Here is a 20,584-nt window from a genome sequence, read left to right as displayed (position 1 = left end):
GGGTAGAAAATATAATAGAGAAAAAAACCTGCATGAAAAAAAATGAAAAGGATAAAATACAATTAAAAAAACTTATATAAAGATGGAATCTTATACATAAAATTTCTTACGTCACTTAGTATCTTTTGTGGAGCCAAAATCGAGTATGTTTTTATAATTTTTGATATTTATTTGTTTACATTAAATAATTAAAATGAAAAACTAGTGAAGTGGAAGGGGGTACCAAAACAATTGGCATGTGTATATGAACATAAGAGGGACGTTAATAGGAGAGACTGTCCCACTCCAATTTGTTTTTTTTTTTTGTTTGAAAGTAATAATTTGATAATAATAGGAGGATATATGATAAATAATGTGAGAATTCGGATGAAAAATGGTGTTAGGAAGAGGACACAATTTTCCTAACATATAATTTTAATTTAGTTGTTATGTGATTTATGTGCTCAAGAATTAATCATAAATTTTTAAGCATGTATTATTTTCAAAATGACAAATTGACATTTTAAATATTTTTTTAAGTATTTAACTACTAAATCTATGTAATTATTAAAGTTGGCGCCAAAAGTTGTTTAAGTAATTTAACAACTTAAATAGTATAAAAGATTGATACAAAACAATATATATTTTGGATTAGATTGAACACAAATGGTGCAATAAAGAAGCTTGAATTATCATGATGCAAGAGGCTCCTTAGAGACAAAAATGGAGATAGAAAAGATCATTTTGCGAAGAAGCTTGGTAGTTGTCAAATTGGAGTGACAAAATTAGTGAAAGTGTATGAATGTTTTAATTATAGACAAATATACAAGAAAGTTGAATTGCACATAGCCAATATATAGGTCATCAAGACAATTAACAAGAATGATATGACAAATTGACAACGAGAGTGTAATTTTCTCTTTCTATTCGCTTAGGCCCTCCCACTAATTAAAAAAACCATTTTGTAAGAAGAATATTAAAATACATTCAATAAAAATAAAAAATAAAAATACAAAATAGAGTTGTTATTAGGGCTTGGAAGTGGCAAGTGCTGGTTATTAGGGTTAAGCCCGCAACCGGGTCGAATATCTCCGGAACCTTCTCATCAAATCCAAATATCGGTGTTATGCCTTCCTTTTCTTACACTATTTCTCTTCTTCTTCTTCCTCTCCCATCTCTGCAACACAAACCCTTATTCGTTCTCCAATCTCCATAACCCTAACAAACTCACAAATTGAAAACCATCACATATTCATATAAACACACCATCAATTATCAATCAATTTTATTATTAATTAATTACACGTTTTTTTTTGAGTAATCACTTCTTTGTCGCTGCGATTATCGATGGATAATCAAGCGAATCAGAATCAAGTTCAACCGCCACGTGACGAAGAAGAAGAAGATCCTTCGAAGATGGAGGAAGAAGAGTTAATCGCAAAGGTTAACAAACTCATGGATAAAATCACTTCTTCTCCTGATAACCCTAAACCTAACGTTCTGCATGCTCTTGCTTCCATTCTTGAAACTCAAGAGACTCGGTATGTTTTCACCATTTTCTTAAATATTTTTGCGAATTTAGTGTTTTAATTTTTGAATTTACTGTTCTTGCTTTTTGTTAAATTTTCTCAGTGTTTTTGTTGATAGTAACTTGTTTTTTGAAATGCAGGTACATGGAAGATAATAGTCATTCTTCGTCTATCAATGCACGTGCTGCTCATAATATTGGACGTCTTGGTGGTATAATTCGGGTATTAATATATGATCCTTTTTGTTTTTGGGTGTAGTTTTTTATAAAATTATTAAATTGTCGAGGTAGTAATTTGACTTTGTTATATCTTCAACAGGAAAACGATGATTTCTTTGAGTTAGTATCTTTGAAGTTTCTATCAGAATCAGGATACTCAACTGCGGTTCGAGCTGCTGCTGTCAGACTTATCTTGTGCTGTTCTCTAACTTGGATTGTAAGATACTTGGAAGATTATGTTTCCCGTTTTTATTCTAGTGGTTTGTGATTTTTTTTTTTTTTTTTTTATCATTTGATGGGTAGTTGTGTCTCATGGATTTGATTGACTTTAATTGGACAGTATCCTCATGTTTTTGAAGAACCGGTTCTCGAGAACTTAAAAAATTGGGTTACTGATGATAGTACTAGGTCGTGGGCCGAGGAGCAAAATCTGAAACCTGAACTGGGAGAAAAGGAGGCCTCGGATTCTGAAATGTTGAAAGCATATTCTACTGGGCTCCTTGCCGTGTGCTTGGTCGGGTATGCTAAGCTCCTCAGTTGATTAGCTGTTTTAGATGTCGGTGCATATGTTTTAGCTTCATTTTCTGTCTTTAGTTTTCTTCTAGATGACTTGTTTTTCTCAGATTTTTATTTAATTTGGAATAATTTCAGCGGAGGTCAAATAGTGGAAGATGTATTAACATCTGGCTTGTCAGCTAAGTTAATGCGTTATCTTCGTGTGCGTGTGCTGGGCGAGACAAGTGGCAGCCAGAAAGATATTAGTCATTTATCCGAAAACAAACATTCATCTGGGAATACTTCAGTAAGAGGTAGAGATGATGGTCGTGGAAGGTTTCGCCAGCTCCTGGAAATGAGTCATTTAGGTGATGCAAGGATTAATGAAGAAGGATCTTTAAATGACCAAGGTCCTGAACAGGGTCAGGATAGAAGTGTTAGTGGACAGGCTTGCCAAGAAGATCCCTGGATAGACGATGAACCTCCTGATGGACTCAGCAACAGTGCTGATGTTGGTGTGGTGGATTCTGATGGGGAGGATAGATGGCGTTGTAGAGATATTCGTGATGGCAGGATAAAATACGGTGAGCATGAAGACAATGGTAGGGACGAATCTGCAAGGCGGCGTACTAACCGTGGATGGGGAAGATCAAGGGGGAAAGGAAGGGCCAATGAAGGTCCAGTAGAAAGTGAACCCATTTTGTCATCTGCTGGTTCTGCCATTCGATTAGGACAGGGGCGGAGTGGTAGAGATAGGAGCTCTTTGAGGAACACTGACGTTAAACGAGTGCCTGATTCTAAAAAGGCTCTTACCGTTTCTGAAGCTTTGATTTCCGGAAGAGAGGATAGTGATCCTTGTTTCCAAGATTGCTGTGTTGGTAGTAAAGATATCTCTGATCTTGTTCGAAAAGCAGTCCAAGCCGCCGAAGCTGAAGCCAGATCAGACAATGCCCCTGAAGAAGCTGTCAAAGCAGCTGGTGATGCTGCTGCTGACCTTGTTAAAACTGCAGCTTTAGAGGTATGCCATAGTTCATTCACTTTTTTCCTATATAAAAAATTATACTTTGTGCAAATATTAGTGTCCGTGTGCAGTACTGCATATTTTATGTTCGCAATTGAAATAATATATTTTATTTCATGTATAATATTCAGGAATACAAATCCACCAACAGTGAAGAGGTAGCTTTTTTGGCTGCTTCTAGAGCTGCATCAACGGTTATCGATGCTGCATCTGCTGTTGAAGTTTCAAGGTACGTGAGAATAATATTACGAGCAATTAAAATGCTCAGATAAACAATTGTCAGATAGGTTCTTTTAGTCCTCTTGACAATGTTCTTATTCGGTTGGTCACAGGAAATCTGTCTGCATTGATACTGAGACAGAGAATGTTAGTGGCAGAGAAACAGAATCTAGTGAGGATGTTGAAGATTATTTCATCCCAGACATTCTAATACTTACACAATTGAGGGAAAAATATTGCATTCAGTGTCTTGCGTTACTCGGAGAATATGTTGAAGTTCTTGGACCTGTATTGCACGAAAAGGGGGTTGATGTATGTCTTGGACTTTTGCAGCAAAGTTCTAAACATCAGGATCCATCCAAGGTTGCTTTCCTGTTGCCCGATGTCATGAAGCTGATATGTGCTTTGGCTGCCCATAGGAAATTTGCTGCACTATTTGTGGACCGTGGAGGAATGCAAAAGCTGCTTGCTGTACCTAGAATGGCTCAAACATTCTTTGGCCTTTCTTCTTGTCTATTTACTATTGGTTCCCTTCAGGTATTCATCGCATAAATCATTAAATTGTCATAATTGTGATTTGAGATGTGTAATAGCGATAATACTCCAAACTTTTGTGTACATTTTCCTTGTTATCAATCTTCCTACAATGCTATTGCATTATTTTGACAATAGATGATTATTTCAGGGGATAATGGAACGAGTTTGCGCTCTTCCTTCTGATGTTATTTATCACGTAGTTGAGTTGGCTCTCCAACTCATTGAGTGTAATCAAGATCTTGCCCGGAAGAATGCAGCATTATTTTTTTCTGCCGCATTTGTCTTCAGAGCAGTACTCGATGCTTTTGACTCACAGGATGGCTTACAGAAATTACTGGGCCTTCTCAATGATGCTGTTTCCATAAGATCAGGAGTAACTTCTGGAGCCTTGGGCTCGTCTAACTCAGGATTACTTCGAAATGACAGAACATCATCTGCAGAAGTGCTGACATCATCTGAGAAGCAGGTAGCCTATCACACTTGTGTTGCTCTGCGGCAATATTTCAGAGCACACCTCCTATTATTAATAGATTCTATTCGTCCAAGCAAAGGCAAAAGTGCTGCTAGAAATATTCCAAGTACAAGGGCTGCTTACAAGCCACTTGATATTAGTAATGAGGCAATGGATAAAGTATTCACACAATTACAAAAAGATCGAAAGCTAGGTCCTGCATTTGTGAGAACAAGTTGGCGGGAAGTTGAAAAATTCTTGGCATCTAACGGGCATATTACTATGTTGGAATTGTGTCAGGTATGGCATATTTAGTTTGTGTTCCCTCTGTCTTGCAATTCATTTATTTACTTAGTTCATCTTGATTTTTGTAGGCCCCAACTGTGGAGCGATATCTACATGATTTGCTTCAGTATGCATTGGGGGTTTTGCAAATTGTTACATTGGTACCTAGCAGTCGGAAGATGATTGTAAATGCTACATTAAGCACCAACCGGTCTGGTATTTATGTAATTTTGGATGCTGCAAATATTAGCAATAGTCATGTGGACCCTGAGGTAAGTGTCTTGTGGTAGGAATTGTAGTGTTTGCTTCACTAACATCTGTTGTTGTTAAACGGAGCTCCTTAAGATTTTTGACATGCTGATTTTGCTGCATTTCAGATAATTCAATCAGCCTTAAATGTTTTAATCAACCTTGTTTGCCCCCCTCCTTCAATCAGCAATAAACCACCCGCAGTGTCACAAGGCCAGCAGTTTGCGTCTTCCCAAACCTCTAATGGTGCTCTCTCTGAGACTAGAGATAGATATGCTGACCGATCTGCTCATGGTGCCAGCCATATTGATCCTAGGGAGAGGAATGGAGAGTCCAGTGCTATAGATCGAGGCAATGCTGCAGCACTTGTTACACAATCTGTGAATAGTACTCCCCAAACTCCCGCTCCCTCTGCAAGCTCAGGCTTGGTTGGTGACCGGAGAATAACCCTGGGTGCAGGAGCACGCTGTGCCGGCCTTGCTACACAGCTGGAACAAGGATATCATCAGGCAAGAGAGGCTGTCTGTTCTAGTAATGGTATAAAGGTTCTTATACAAATCATCTCTTCGCGTGTATATTCATCTCCTGCTGCTCTGGACTGTCTCCGTGCTCTAGCTTGTCGAGTTCTGCTTGGATTAGCCAGAGATGACAATATTGCACATACATTGACAAAACTTCAGGTGAACAACCTTAACTGTTTGTTGAACATTTTCATACTCAAACTGGACTCTAACCTTGCACCTTATTCCAAGGTGCATGGGTAAATTCTGTAAGTGTAGAAATGTTTAGAAATTCCAGGGTTTGCACCTCTCTTGTCAAAAGGCCTAATCTCATAAAATGACAATATCCCTCTCATAAAATCACATTTTAAGAATAACTATTCAAACAAAATTTTTATTTGAAGCTTTTATAAAAAGTTTCTTTGTAAATTTTTTTTTCACTAAGTTATGTAACACTATAAAAATCATTTTTAAAAAAAGCCAAAACAAACGGGCCCTTTATTTACAGTGCCTTATTTCTCTAGCTATCTCAGCCTAAAACTAACTCCACTAGCAGAAATTCAGTACAATAGACATGTGACACCTAACAATTATTTCAATTATCTATGGAGTTTATCTAACTACTATTTAGTTGTATATCAGTCTGTATACTGTTATTTATGATTTATGATGATAGGTTTTGAAACACAAACATTTTCTATTGTCATTGGGATCTAATTTCCTGCTATTGCCTTGTGTTCTAGGTCGGGAAAAAAGTGTCTGACATAATTAGAGATTCAGGTAGCACAACACTCGGACCAGAGCAGGGTAGGTGGCAAGCTGAACTATCCCAGGCTGCAATTGAGTTAATTGGGGTAAGCATCTCCACTCTTTTGTGGCATTTAAGTTTGTATTTCAGGGTATCAGGTTGGTTTCAATGAAGTTGTTATGGACTCATGTTGTGTGCTTTGTTGTTTTTTGTGTACCCATGTTAAAAATACCCCAAAATTGAGGCTTAAATTTATTTGCCAGAAATTTTACTATATTAATGCATGGAGTTAAACTCATGGAATTGAATGGTATTAATGTTTTTTGTTTCCATGGCGCATATTGTTCTATAAGTTGTATGCAGTGTGGTCAAATATTTACCATGGCGGCGCCATGGCAGATATCGACACCAAATGGCGGCTACACCATATGTCGGGTCTTATTGGGGTATTTGGCTATCTGCCATCGATAACCCTTGTTAGCTAGTAGAATATCATGTAAAGTTTAGTAGATATCATTCTCAATAATGATTGAATTTTATGCTAGCTAATTTAGAAAATACTTATTTGAGCTTAAAGAAATAAAGCTCAAATATGTATTCAAATCTATGTTTGTTCATTTCGAAACTATTTGGTATCAATTATACTATTCAATCATCAGTGAATCTTGCTTGAACTAAACTTGAGTTACATGAAGGCTACTATTTACTTACATTCTAATTACTTTTGTAGATTGTGGCTAATTTAGGACGTGCAAGCACATTAGTTGCTAGTGATGCAGCTACTCCTACATTAAGGCGCATTGAAAGAGCTGCTATAGCTGCCGCCACGCCTATTACTTACCCTTCAAGGTATCCAGTCTTCTTTACCATTCCGTTTTTTTCTGTTTACATTTGCAGTTCTTCTGCCAAACCCCCAACTTTAATGGGGCATCACTTCTGATAGCTGTTTATTTTCTGTTTGTCTTATGCAGCGAACTCTTGCTCTTAATTCATGAACACTTACAGGCATCTGGATTGGGGCAAACTGCTTCTTTATTGCTTAAAGAGGCTCAGTTAACTCCTTTGTCATCATTACTTGCTCCATCTTCTCTAGCACAACAACCCACAACACAAGAAGCTTCTTCAATACAGGTTCAGTGGCCTTCTGGTCGTACTCCTAGTGGCTTTCTCACCAGTAAATTAAAGTCTAATTCAAAGAATGAAGATACTTGTTTGAAAAGTGATGCTTTCTCTGCAAAGAAAAAGTCACTAACTTTCTCATCGTCTTTTGGTTCCCATACAAGACACCAAGTCATTGACTCTCAGCAGTCATCAGCCAGAAAATGGTTACGTACTGGGAAAGACTCTTCAGAAACTTGTATAATAGAGAACTCATCTGAATCTTCAGTGAAACATAACACTGAAACTGGACCTCAGTTTAAGACTCCAGTCACCTTGCCGTCCAAACGGAAGTTATCGGATTTAAAGGATATACCAATGTTATCATCATCTGGAAAGCGACTAAATGTTGGGGATCCGGGTCTTCGCTCTCCTATTTCCTCAATTGCAGTTCGTAAAAGCAGCCTGCATACTGATGCTGTTGGGCTTTTCACACCAACTAGTAATCTGAGGAGTCATCATGGCCGTTGTACAGCTGACAATGTGGATGAGAATCAGTACTGCATCTCTAGTCTAGCTCAGACAACACCATCCTCCCAAGTAGTAAATGATGTCCAGCCCAACAACCTTGAGCGCATAACACTAGATTCTCTGGTGGTTCAGTATCTGAAACATCAGCATCGCCAATGCCCAGCCCCCATTACCACCCTTCCTCCAATATCTCTGCTGCACCCACATGTTTGTCCTGAACCTAAACGAAGCCTCGATGCCCCCTCTAATGTGACTGCTCGCCTTGGTACTCGCGAATATAAGTTTATGTATGGTGGAGTACATGGTAATCGCAGGGATCGTCAATTTGTTTTCAGCCGGTTTAGGCCATGGCGCACTTATCGGGACGATGCCGGTGCATTATTTACTTGCATTACATTTGTTGGAGACTCTTCCCATATTGCTGTGGGTAGCCATACTGGAGAACTCAAATTTTTTGATTCCAACAACAGTAACGTAGTAGAGAGCTTCACAGGTCACCAGTCTCCATTGACCCTAATTCAGTCATATGTGTCTGGTGAGACTCAATTGTTGCTTTCTTCATGCTCTCAAGATGTTAAGCTGTGGGATGCAACATCGATATTAGGTGGTCCCACCCGTTCATTTGAAGGATGCAAGGCTGCAAGGTTTAGTAACTCTGGGAATACTTTTGCCGCCCTGTCATCAGAATCTACAGGGCGGGAAATCCTTTTGTATGATATTGAAAGTTACCAATTAAAAGAGAAGTTGTCTGATACATCAACTATTTCTACAGGGCGGGGTCATGTTTATTCTTTAATCCACTTTAGCCCCGCCGATTCAATGCTGCTTTGGAATGGTGTCCTATGGGACCCGCGGGTGTCTACGCCTGTTCATCGCTTTGATCAGTTCACCGATTATGGCGGTGGAGGTTTTCATCCTGCTGGAAATGAGGTACTTGAAATCCCGCATCTGTCTCAACATTATACTTATTTTATAGATTTTTACATCGAAAAGTTTAGATTTATAGAAATGCTGTGTTTACTTACCGAGTCTATGGAAGTGAGATGATGTTCCGAGGTTCAAATATGGGTCTCATTAAGAATATTTCTTGGGCATTCATTCAATGGTTGACTTGGAGATTGTGAAAGAAGAGTTGTGATTGAATGCCCTAAATTCCAGGGTTGTTGCGTCGGACCCCAAGACTTCAGTATAGTTTGCACTTTTTTTTTCTTTTCAATATTATACACAAATTGTGTAAACAAGCATCTAAATATATTTTCATCATCATGAATTTAAAAACATTTTAAGTAATTTTTCCATGTATTAAAATGGTGAAATCTGATTCATATTTCTGACCTTTTTTGTTTTCCCAGGTTATTATAAACTCTGAAGTATGGGATCTCCGAAAATTCAGACTTCTACGTAGTGTAGCTTCACTAGATCAGACATCAATAACATTCAATGCCCGAGGTGATGTTATGTATGCAATGTTAAGGAGAAATATTGAGGATGTAATGTCTGCAATGCATGCACGTCGTGTCAAGCACCCGCTGTTTTCAGCTTTCCGCACGGTGGATGCAATAAATTATTCTGACATTTCTACTACCCCTGTGGATCGCTGTGTTCTTGATTTTGCAACTGAGCCAACAGATTCATTTATTGGCTTGATTACCATGGATGATCAAGGCGAGATGTATTCATCAGCCAGATCGTATGAAATTGGTCGTCGGAGGCCAACTGATGACGATTCTGATCCCGATGATGCTGAAAGTGAGGAAGAAGATGAAGATGAGGACGATGATGATGAAGATCCTCTTTTAGGCCCTGGCTTTGGTGGGGAAAGCGACAGTGATGCTGAAGACATGAGCAATGATGATGATAGTGCAAGTGATCCGGATGATGACGACGATGAAGAGGGAGGTTTCATAATGAATGATGTAGACTTTGATGGAGAAGGAGACTTGTTAGATATGGTAAGCGATGGTGATGATGAGGACGATGATGACAGTCAAGGACTTTCCGGGAGTAGTGACGATTATGACTTTGGTTATTAATTGTTTATCTGAGAGGCTGTAATTATATTCTCTTCATTGTATTCATTTTTGGGCAAAAGGGCGTTTTATTTTTTCACAATTTTGTTTAGTCTTTCACATCCAACTCTTCCAAATTATTAGTCGTATAAAGCCGAGAAGTATAATAATTGTAAATATTTATGCCTGGATATGATTTAAGTAGAGATGTCTCAATGGACTAATTAAATAATATATATCACAGAAAAAGGTAACCGAGTTACTTAAATAATATTTATGTCGAGGAATTTCTCGTTGGGAAAACCAACTAGAAATTAATTAGCTATTAGCCTCTGCGTAAAATATATTTTTAATCAATTAAGAAAAATATTTTATAGATTCAAGTTGATAGTCATGCTTTGTTAGTTCTTTTCTTTTTCTTGAGCCCAAAATTCTAAACCTTCATGCTTTCCTTTGAAATAATTAACATATTATTTTTAAATAAAAAGTAGTGTATTGATTTCAATAATAAGTCTATATAATTGTTCTAAATAATGTTATTTAATTATGGTTTATTTAACAATCTTAATTATTTATTTATTTAAAACAAGATTTTTTCTCATTTTTTTCTTTTGAATTCTCTTCTCAAAATAGATTGTATAAAAGTATTTTAATTTTTCTATTATTTAAAAAAAAAGAAAGCGATTTATCAAATTTTTAAATATGTTTAAGATTTTGATTTAAGTTATAGTTTATTTTCTGTAACACCTATCTACTAATCTTTCATTTTTTTAATCTTTCATTTTTTTAATCTTTCATTTTTTTTATTTAGAGAATTTCTCAATTCACCTCTTAATATTTTTAGATATTTAGCTCTTAATATTTTTAGATATTTAGCGTAATTTTATTTATGTCTTCTATTTTTGAAGATATACATTATGAAATATTTTTTTTTGTTATTAGAATTCAGTTTTTTTTTTTTTAGATATATTTATGGAGGTATTTTAAATTGAAAAAATTTTAAAATAATATTTTTTGAAGCGCACGTGAATGAGTGATGTCTAACAAACTCAAAGGTGAGGTAAGATGCAGAACTTTTCATTCCATCTTTTTAACCATAGTTTTTAGATTATTAAAAAATGAAGATAATTCCTGACAGAAGGATGCAATTATTTTTATTGAAATTTTAGAGAAAAATAAGAAAAAGAATGACACTAATTGAAAGTGAAGAATGTCACAAAGAATTGTAATACAAACAATGAAAAAATTATTGTTTCAAGTTATTGTCATTAAAATTAAATTTTAAATTACAGGGTGCAATAGATTTAATTCAGCAGATATTCAGAATATATTTAGGCATATAGGAGGAAAGAGTATCACTATGTGTCATGATTAATAATTAAAATTACCCTTAAAATATTTTTTAATAAAAAAACAGAAGAGTTAAAATGTTTTGTACATCAAATTTAAGAAGAGAATTCAACATGAAAAAAATAGTGAAAAAAATTAATCATTAAAATAAATAATTAGTCGATGCTAATTAAATAACAAAGTTAGAAGTAATTCTATTGATTTACTCATATATCGGTTCTTTTTGTTGCTTTTAGGAACTATAAATAGTTGGTATTTAGGCACGACGGAGTGAGCTGGTACAACAAAATAAAGTGGACTTTCAAAATTAATACCTCGACATCCAAGTTAATGATTGAGAAATAATATGATTGTATGAATGAGTAGAATATATGAGTCTTCGTGTGTGAAGGGCTTTGTATAGAGAGGGCGGTTAGGATCGCTCCCGCTTAATTCCGTATCTCGTGCATATCACTGTTTGATTAGATCTAGCATTGAAAAATTGGTAGGAAGTCGAAATTGTGTGCTTTGAGCTTGAGTGAGATCGGAGCTATTTTTCTGCGTTTTCCTTCATATCGCTTGGTATTAGGTCTTGACATGTGAGCCTTGTGAGCAACCCGATACAGTTGGCCCTAAGCCTTTGTTTCTGCTTGCTAGAACGGGGTTTTGGTCTGGTCTCGTGTAGGTTCCTAGTCCGACCCTTGATTGAAGAGGGTGAAATAGCTTTGAGGTTAGTAACATTGAGAACATATGCATTGAATGTTTTCTTTGTAACTTGTAACACCTTATTAGAGGATCGTGACGCTGTTTACTGGTGTTTTCAGTAAATCAAATTACAAGTTTTATTTCACTTAAGGGATTAAACGCGAAAAAATCCTAAGGACAAATTGTGTAAAATAGAATAACAAAAAAGTGTTTGTGCTTGGAACTTAAATGTTTGGATATTAAGAGTTTGGATAGAAACTATGATCGAAACAATGCAAAATTATTTTGGAAGAAGAAACTAAACGAAAAGCATAATAAATGTCAATAAGTAAATGCTTGAATTTAAAAGACTTAAAGAATGGACGTGAGTTCATACATTTTCTCATAAACTAATTCTCTCCATGACTTGGATATTTTAGTTTTATAGAGAATATATGAAAATTGCGACCCTTGTTTACATGGTCGAACTCTTCTTATATACTATTACAATTTTAACTGTTGATAATGGTTACCTTTGCACAAATCGACACGTACTCCCTTACGCGGGTTTCAGTCTTCTAGTATGCTCCCACGTGTCTGCGACATTTGAACTGCTTTTGCTGTTTCAAACCGTCTTTCATATCTCCTAAATGTTTTTATCGAGAGTTTCCTCCGTTGAACCTTTGGAGCATAACGTTAAAATGATTAAGCAACTTATGCTTAGCCTGTATATTCATCTCACTCCCATTTCTATTCAAATATACCAAATCACCACTAACCTTTTCGAGATTCTGAACATGTTTTGAATAGAGAGTGATCCTAATCTTGTGGATATGTTCCTGAGATTCTTCTAAACTAGGCTTGATAGGCTTTCTAGGTTATCTAACCCTTAAACTCAAAAACAGCCAAACCCCAAACATTTGATAAGCGAGTCAAACTCACCCCTTTAGTCAAAGTTAGGGATGACAAGTAGACCCAAATCCGCGGGCCCACCCACACCCGAACCCGAGTCAACGGGTGAAAACCCGAGTTGACTGGGTATGGGTTTGGGTTTGTTGCGACTGAGGGTGGAGAGGGGAGGGGAGGATAATGATACATATCCTTAAAATTCTTGAACTGTTAATATAAATTTTAAACATCTTGATTCCTTGTCGAAAGGAAAACAATCCTTATTCCCGGTATGACATAGTCGAGATGCGTTGTATGTTAAAAGGTGAAAGAAGAGCTTTATAGGGGACATCCTTCTTTTATTCACATTAATACTTAAAGACCTTGACAGTGGCTCAAATCACAAGGTGCGGATGCAAATGAGTGATTCTTAAATGATTCATAAGTCCCCACCTCAAACTCGTAAAGGGGCTACTCACACCCATGAAAATGAATACATCATCCATTCTTGGGATCTACAAGTGAAACTGCCTAATTAGAGGATGTGTCAACATACATATAGGCATTCTCTGTCAGACTAGCCTTACTGAAGACGAAAGTCGTGCCCAAGATATTTCGTTCCACCCACACGTGTTTTGATCAAAATCCAAGAATTTAGTGCAATCATGACACCACTCCCAGAGGTCTAGGTCCACTTGGAAGATTGTCACAATGAAACATTACAACTACAAGACAAGAATTTAATGTATGTATTTCCAAGACCACGTACTCCCACTCAGCATGCCACCAACCTCTTTCACAACACGAAGGGCCGTTTAAAGGCCTTAAAACAAAGAAGAACTTTCTAGAAGTCGGTCTCAACAATTCGATATTAATCCTTGCTCTGTACCCGATAATAAGAGCTTAGGGGGACTCTTCAAGATTAATCATATAGTCCAATAACATTGACCCAATTTGAAGGCATGATCCAAAGTTTTGTCCACTCAAAGCTGACGAACATGTAAACCTTCATTAAGGGGCCTTCGACGAAAGCAAACACCACACTCATCTCGGTTGTTGGAATCGATTCAACAATCTCCCGCATTTCACACCACACTCATCAAAAACTATTTTAACCATTGCTTATATATAAATGTGATTTACGCCATGTCCCGACGTACTTCATCAGCTCATCATTGGTTTCATGTTTCACGTCGAAGCATTTTCATTTGAGTGAATGTAATAAGGACTAGTTGCATCTTTATTAAGACCACAACTAGGTTCAATATTTTTTAGGTTTAATACTTTTTAGTTTTAGTTAGTTTCTTATAGTTTGCATGGAATCTTGACATTGCTTAGAAAATGAATTGAAATGAAGAATGATATGACGAATGGCGACGGAGATAGATATTTTAACTTAACGACTTAATTTTTAAATTTAATTAAAATACATCAATAATGTAAAGAAGTTTTACATTGTTAGTAAATCATAACCATTAAATTTTTGTAGATTTTAATTTTTTCTTTAATCGCATATAAAATATTACTATATAAAATATTACTAGGAAATGATTGTGATGCACCCACCGTTTAAAATATTTTACTTTGAAATGCATAACAATTAATCTCTTAATTATTTTTATATCTACTGAGATTAAAATGTTAAAAAATAAAAATTGAAATTATTTTAAAAATTTATAAACCAAATTGATGAATAATTGATAATTTAATAATTAAACTCACTATTTATTTTTATTATATTCATCTCTCCCAAACCCTCATCTTTTGTTACTCTCAGTCCCACAGTTCAACCTGTGAGTGCAAGCGTGTGTAACTGTAACGCAATGTTGGGAGGAGCATCCAAAACCTTCACAAATTGGTTGGGAGGACCTTTTCCATTCACCTCCCCAACCGAAACCAAAATCAAACGGTCACCAACTAACCTCTCTTTTCCATCCAACGGCTGTCGTTGCACCACTTCAGCCGCGTTACACCTTCCACTCACTGAGTCTGCATCTCCGGGTCAGTTCCGAGTTGACATCCTCTCGGAATCGCTTCCCTTCATCCAAAAATTCCGAGGCAAAACCATCGTCGTCAAGTACGGCGGCGCCGCCATGAAATCACCAGAACTCCAAGCCTCCGTCATCAACGATCTCGTCCTCCTCTCCTGCGTCGGCCTCCATCCCGTCATGGTTCACGGCGGAGGTCCAGAGATCAACCACTGGCTCGGCCGTCTCAACATCGATCCCGTTTTCCGTGACGGCCTCCGTGTCACCGACGCGGAAACCATGGAGATCGTCTCCATGGTTCTGGTCGGCAAGGTAAACAAAACTCTCGTCTCTTTAATCAACAAAGCAGGCGCAACCGCTGTAGGTCTCTCCGGCATGGACGGCCGCCTCCTCACCGCACGTCCGAATCCTAAATCCTCCGATCTAGGTTTTGTTGGCGATGTGGCGAGAGTAGATCCAACTGTGGTCCGATCTATAGTCGACAGCGGTCAGATCCCGGTAATCACATCTGTTGCGGCTGATGAATCTGGACAACCTTATAACATTAATGCCGATACAGTTGCCGGAGAATTGGCGGCGGCGTTGGGGGCGGAGAAGTTGATATTGTTGACGGATGTTGCGGGGATATTAGAAGATCGGAATAATCCAGAGAGTTTGGTGAGGAAAATTAACATAAGAGAAGTAACGAAGATGATGGAAGATGGGAAAATCGGTGGTGGAATGATTCCGAAGGTTGGTTGCTGCGTGCGATCACTGGCGCAAGGGGTTACCACCGCGAGTATTATCGATGGTAGGGTTCCGCATTCTTTGTTGCTTGAGATTTTAACTGATGAAGGTGCTGGAACTATGATTACTGGCTAATTTACTCGAAAATCATGTTTTTGATACTGTTTTTTTAATAAATTCAAGTTCTGTGTTTATTCCCAATTCGAATTGTACTTTCAAGTTGTAAGATTTTGTTCTTTTATAAAATCAGAATTGGGGGATTTTGATCTTGAGTGCTTTTGTCATCCGTTTAATTAGGGTATTTTAGAGTAATAATACTGTTACAACTATTTTTAATGGTGATAAATTCATATGTAATTGCTCACTTTGTGGTTCGTGGACATGAAACTAAGGATGGTAAGTTAGATAAGTCTTTTGTGTGGTTTTAAACAAACTTTTGTACAATGGCATGAAAGTTTGACATGAAAGAACTTTGTGAAGCAAGTGTAATTTCTGATGTTAACATTATTATGTTTAGTAAAGGAAATTTTTTTGGATCGGTCTCATTATGTTAAAAAGGTCTTAAAGAGATAAAATTACTTAGTGTTAAACTTTCCAAGAACACTGATAATAGTGTAAAACAATTTGAATATACGAGCATCATTGACAATCTCAAGTATGTCTCTGGTCTCATTATGTTAAAAAGGTCTTAAAGAGATAAAATTACTTAGTGTTAAACTTTCCAAGAACACTGATAATAGTATAAGACAATTTGAATATACGAGCATCATTGACAATCTCAAATATGTCTCTGAATGAACTAGACTAAATATTGCATATGTCATAGATTTGATGTGCAGATTTGTCATTAGATTTAGTATAGAGCGTTGACACGTTATTGAGAGAGTCATGAGATATCTAAAAAAATGGTGAATCTTTTGATTACATTATCAATGTTTCAAGTTATTCTTGTAAGATACAATTTTGTTGGTTGGAACATCTTATCAAATCATTCAAAAGTAACTAGCGGTTACATTTTCAAAATAGCTAGAGGAGCAGACTTTTGGGAGTTAAAGAAATAAGTGATTCTCACTAATCCACTATGAAATCATAAATGATGGCCCCTCTTGTTATTGTTAGTGAAGAATCAAGTTGGTTGAAATACTTGTTATAGAGATTCCCTTAATGGAAAAAATTGATGTTTTATGCTTGATCCACTGCGATAGTAGTGGGACTGAAGATCTCAAGAATTAAGTTTGTTGGATAATTGTAGTGTCCAGTAGTACAAGAGATATCTATATCATGATGGAGATGCGAGCTGCCATGGATGAATTACGATGCCACAAACGAACATTGGAAGACAATGTACAAAACATCACACAACGCGCCAATAACAGGTTAATCCTCTAGAAAAGAGATGGAGCTACTGGATCCTCAGCCCCTCTTGGACGAAATTTGGGAGGCCCTTGTTCGCGAAGGTTTCAAGCCTCCATCCTTGGCCAAATTCAATGGGCGCAGCGACCCCTACGAGCATATTGCCTCCATCAACATGCATATGGCCATCATAGGAACGCTAGACTCCCTAAAGTGTAAGTTATTGTCAGGTACCCATAGAAAGGCCACCCTCCGATGGTACGTGGGCCTCCCTCGTGCCTCTATTAACAGCTACCACGAATTGGTAAGGAAGCTGGTACACTAGTTCGCTGTCAGTCGCCACAGAAATATGTACATCACCAACCTGTTCAACATCGGCCAGGGACCTTCGAAATCGTTGAGGGACTATCTCGGCCGCTTCAATGAAGCCACCATCAAGGTAATCCCTCCAAACCAAGAAATGTTTGGGGGAGCATTCTAAAATAGACTCAAAACGGGGCACTTTAATGAATCCCTTGCCCAAAAGTCAGCGCTCACGCTCGCCGAAGTAGTTTCCAGGGTGGAATGCTACATCAAATGCATGGAGAGCAACGCTGAAAAGAAGTCTCGTGACACCAATGAGCGTGTCACTGGCATCGAATTCTCTCATCCCTCTAGCAAGAATACCTACACATCTCCCGTAAAGGAAAAATGCATGTTCAAAAGGGCAAGAAAAGCTACAGAGAGTTTTATGGCCTTGAACACCAACCGAGAATAAATATGGCGCGAGGTGTTCCACCTACACAAAATCTTGACGCCGCCTGCCCCTATATCTGAGGTAATTGGATCTAAACTAGAAAGATGGTGCGAATTCCATATAGTCAAAGGGCATAATAGTGAGGATTGCTACCAATTAAATAAGGAAATAGAAAAGCTGATACAAGAGGGTTATCTCAAGAAGTATGTGAAAGACGAAACGAAGTAACCCGCGTGAACGAGAGGATGCCAGAAGCCCGGGTTCATGCAAGGATAAATAAGCACCCAGGGACACCGTGGAGCAAACGATACGATATACCCTCAATGCCATAGCCGCGGAATTAGTTAGGGGCGTTGATATTAGCTCCGCCTGTAAGAGATATGCCTGTCAAATCCTGAGTGTGAGCGATCTTCCTGAGATGGCATGAACAAAGACGCTAGAGGTCGCAGTCGTCTTTCTAGAGGAAGATGTGTTCGACGTTCATCCTCACCACAATGATCATCATCGTCAAGTGCGAAAAATGGGAGATCAAAATAGTCTTAGTCGATCAGGGAAGCTCCATTGACATATTGTATTAGGACGCCTTCGAGAGATTGCACCTCGACCCAAGGACAAGCCCTTCAAGGGATCATTAGTTGTATTCTTAGGAGAACAGGTACAAGTGAAAGGTTACCTCACCTTGAAGACCACGTTCGGAGAGCAAGACCACGCTAAGGAAATTAAGGTTAAGTACATGGTCATTGATGCCCCTCTTCATATAATATGATCATTAGGTGACCAACCTTTACCCGACTGAGAGCTGCTTTATCAACCTTGTATCTATACATGAAATACCCGGTCCCATACGGCGTATGGGGGTCGTTCACGAAGACCAGGAAATTGCAAAAAATTTCTATGCAGAAAGCCACAAATTAAAGAGAACGTGCCCCCCAAGCGTGAGGGTGAAAAAGGGCAACTCTAGGATAACAGTCCGGCGAAGCAGACGAGGGCAAGGAGGTTACTCGTCCATCCTCCTAGCACAAGGGAGCCATAAAATAAAAGGGAATTCCTTTTCTTTTGGAGCAGTTAATACAATCGTCTTGTTTTTCGTTATTTATCTGCGTTAGTTGTTTTGTCTTCTTTTATTTTCTCAGTTGACATTTTCCCGTGGACGAGTTTTAAAACTTTGTCGATTATAAGAAAAATTTATTGGTTGAGATGCATTTTTTTCCCCTCCACCTTTGGGATACGAGGGATTTTAACGAGGCATCTCACCATTATTTATCTATGATTATGTCTTTATCCAATATCTATGTAGGAAATCTAACTCTATGAGAGCAAATAATTTATATTTGTTGGATCCCCCATGAGTGGATCCTTGTCGGCCATAGAGACAATTGTATTTGCTGGAGCCCCCATGAGTGTATCTTTGCCATCCCTATAGGAATTTGTATTTGTTGGATCCCCCATGAGTGGATCCTTGCCACGCATAGAGACAATTATATTTGTTGGATCCCACATGAGTGGATCCTTGCCGCCCATAGAGGCAATTGTATTTGCTGGATCCCCATGAGTAGATCCTTGTCACCATAGAGGCAATTATATTTGTTGGATCCCCAATGAGTGGATCCTTTCCACCCATAGAGACAATTGTATTTGTTAGATCCCCCGTGAGTGGATTCTTGTCACCCATAAAGGCAATTGTATTTCCTAGATCCTCCAAGAGCAGATCCTTGCCACTCATAGAGGCGATTATATTTGCTCACTACTAAAAAATTCGCTTTTAGTGACCGAAAAATTTTGGTCACTGTAGTGACCGAATTAGCCACCAAAATTTTATATTCATGAGCAAATTTTAAGAGGTCACTAAATCGGTCACTAAAATAAATTAGCCACCGATTTAGAGACCAATATTTTGTGATCGAAATTTTGGTCACTATAGTGACCGAATTAGCCACCAAAATTTAATATTCTTGAGCCAATTTTAAGTGGTCACTAAATCGGTCACAAAAAATAATTTTATATACAATTTAATTTTGGGTTTAATATACTTCACCCTGGGCTTTGACTTAATTGATGATGTGGCAGATTTAATTTTTAAAAACGTTTAATCCACGTAGATAATTTTATTATTTTATTTTAAATTACTTTTATTAACTTTTTTTAAATTACGTTTTCTTTAATTATTTTCACAAATATTTTTTTAAGAAATTATATTAATCAATTACTTATTAAAATATTCCTTTTAAGATTAATTTACAATATGTCTTTGGAAAGCCCATCAATTTAAGTTTTTAACTTTAATGTACAAAGTAGGTTTATAAACTCTTTTGGTTAGAGAAATATTTTCGATGTGGGACTCAAGTTGTACTTAGAATCATTGTGCTTCACCACAGCCCCTACCATTGTGCTTCCTTCTCATTCAGCAGAGCAATATCAAACACCATTTCAAATTTTAAATATAGTTCATTACTACTATGCTTCACCATTCAAACAACTTACTAAACTTCATCAATTTCCAACTCTGCTTCTGAGCAATAAACTGAACTTTCTGGTAGAAGTGATATCAACAATACAAAATGGAGAATGAATGTAACTGGGAGCAAAACACACTCATCAATATCTCAAAGAAGTTAAAAACAAATCAAAGAAAAGGTGAATTTATCAGACACACTTGGTAGCAGTTTTATACCATAAAAATCAGCTATGTTTCCTAACAATTATTATTTTCAAATTGGTTTCAGACAATAAAGATGGAACCTTTGACAATAAAATCGAGCTAGCTTCGGATTTAGAGGATGATGAAGGGTACCCAGATGAGAAGGAATGATTATGGTGGAGAGCTAGCTTCGTATTAGTTAATAAACCCAAGCCTTTAACATGTGCCCAAGGTTAACAAGTGTGCATGCAAGCTTTGATAAAATAATGATAATGCCACCTTATCCATATCCTAGACAAAAATAAAAATGTCTCTATCGATCAATTGTGTTGTTTACTCTTTTCCATTATGCAGTGACCATTATCTATATCCT

At 37.3% G+C, this 20,584-nt stretch overlaps 2 protein-coding genes across 2 annotated transcripts; both read left to right on the top strand.

The window, feature by feature from the left end:
* The first annotated feature begins 1,013 nt into the window (after positions 1-1,013).
* Positions 1,014-10,048, top strand: LOC131660576 (DDB1- and CUL4-associated factor homolog 1). The gene is made up of 14 exons (XM_058929836.1): positions 1,014-1,520; positions 1,649-1,730; positions 1,827-1,943; positions 2,067-2,245; positions 2,378-3,239; positions 3,374-3,471; positions 3,575-3,998; positions 4,147-4,749; positions 4,824-5,006; positions 5,112-5,663; positions 6,227-6,337; positions 6,962-7,080; positions 7,203-8,790; positions 9,213-10,048. The coding sequence occupies exons 1-14, from the start codon at positions 1,327-1,329 to the stop codon at positions 9,891-9,893; spliced, it is 5,793 nt and encodes a 1,930-aa protein (XP_058785819.1). The 5' UTR covers positions 1,014-1,326; the 3' UTR covers positions 9,894-10,048.
* A 4,461-nt stretch (positions 10,049-14,509) lies between these two features.
* On the top strand, positions 14,510-16,004 carry LOC131660575 (acetylglutamate kinase, chloroplastic). Its single transcript, XM_058929835.1, has one exon. It carries the CDS (start codon positions 14,594-14,596, stop codon positions 15,617-15,619), a length of 1,026 nt encoding a protein of 341 aa, XP_058785818.1. The 5' UTR covers positions 14,510-14,593; the 3' UTR covers positions 15,620-16,004.
* The last annotated feature ends 4,580 nt before the right edge of the window (positions 16,005-20,584 follow it).

This window comes from Vicia villosa, linkage group LG3 (genome assembly GCF_029867415.1).
Source record: "Vicia villosa cultivar HV-30 ecotype Madison, WI linkage group LG3, Vvil1.0, whole genome shotgun sequence".
Taxonomy (NCBI): Eukaryota; Viridiplantae; Streptophyta; class Magnoliopsida; order Fabales; family Fabaceae; genus Vicia; species Vicia villosa.
The sequence above is the reverse complement of the archived record's forward strand: the minus strand, read 5'-3'. Positions and strand labels throughout refer to the sequence as shown.

Coding starts and splice junctions, on each gene's coding strand:
- LOC131660576 (XM_058929836.1), top strand. CDS start 1,327: ATGGATAATCAAGCGAATCAGAATCAAGTTCAACCGCCACGTGACGAA. Junction 4,750..4,823: donor CTATGTTGGAATTGTGTCAG/GTATGGCATATT, acceptor TGATTTTTGTAG/GCCCCAACTGTGGAGCGATA. Junction 6,338..6,961: donor CTGCAATTGAGTTAATTGGG/GTAAGCATCTCC, acceptor TTACTTTTGTAG/ATTGTGGCTAATTTAGGACG.
- LOC131660575 (XM_058929835.1), top strand. CDS start 14,594: ATGTTGGGAGGAGCATCCAAAACCTTCACAAATTGGTTGGGAGGACCT.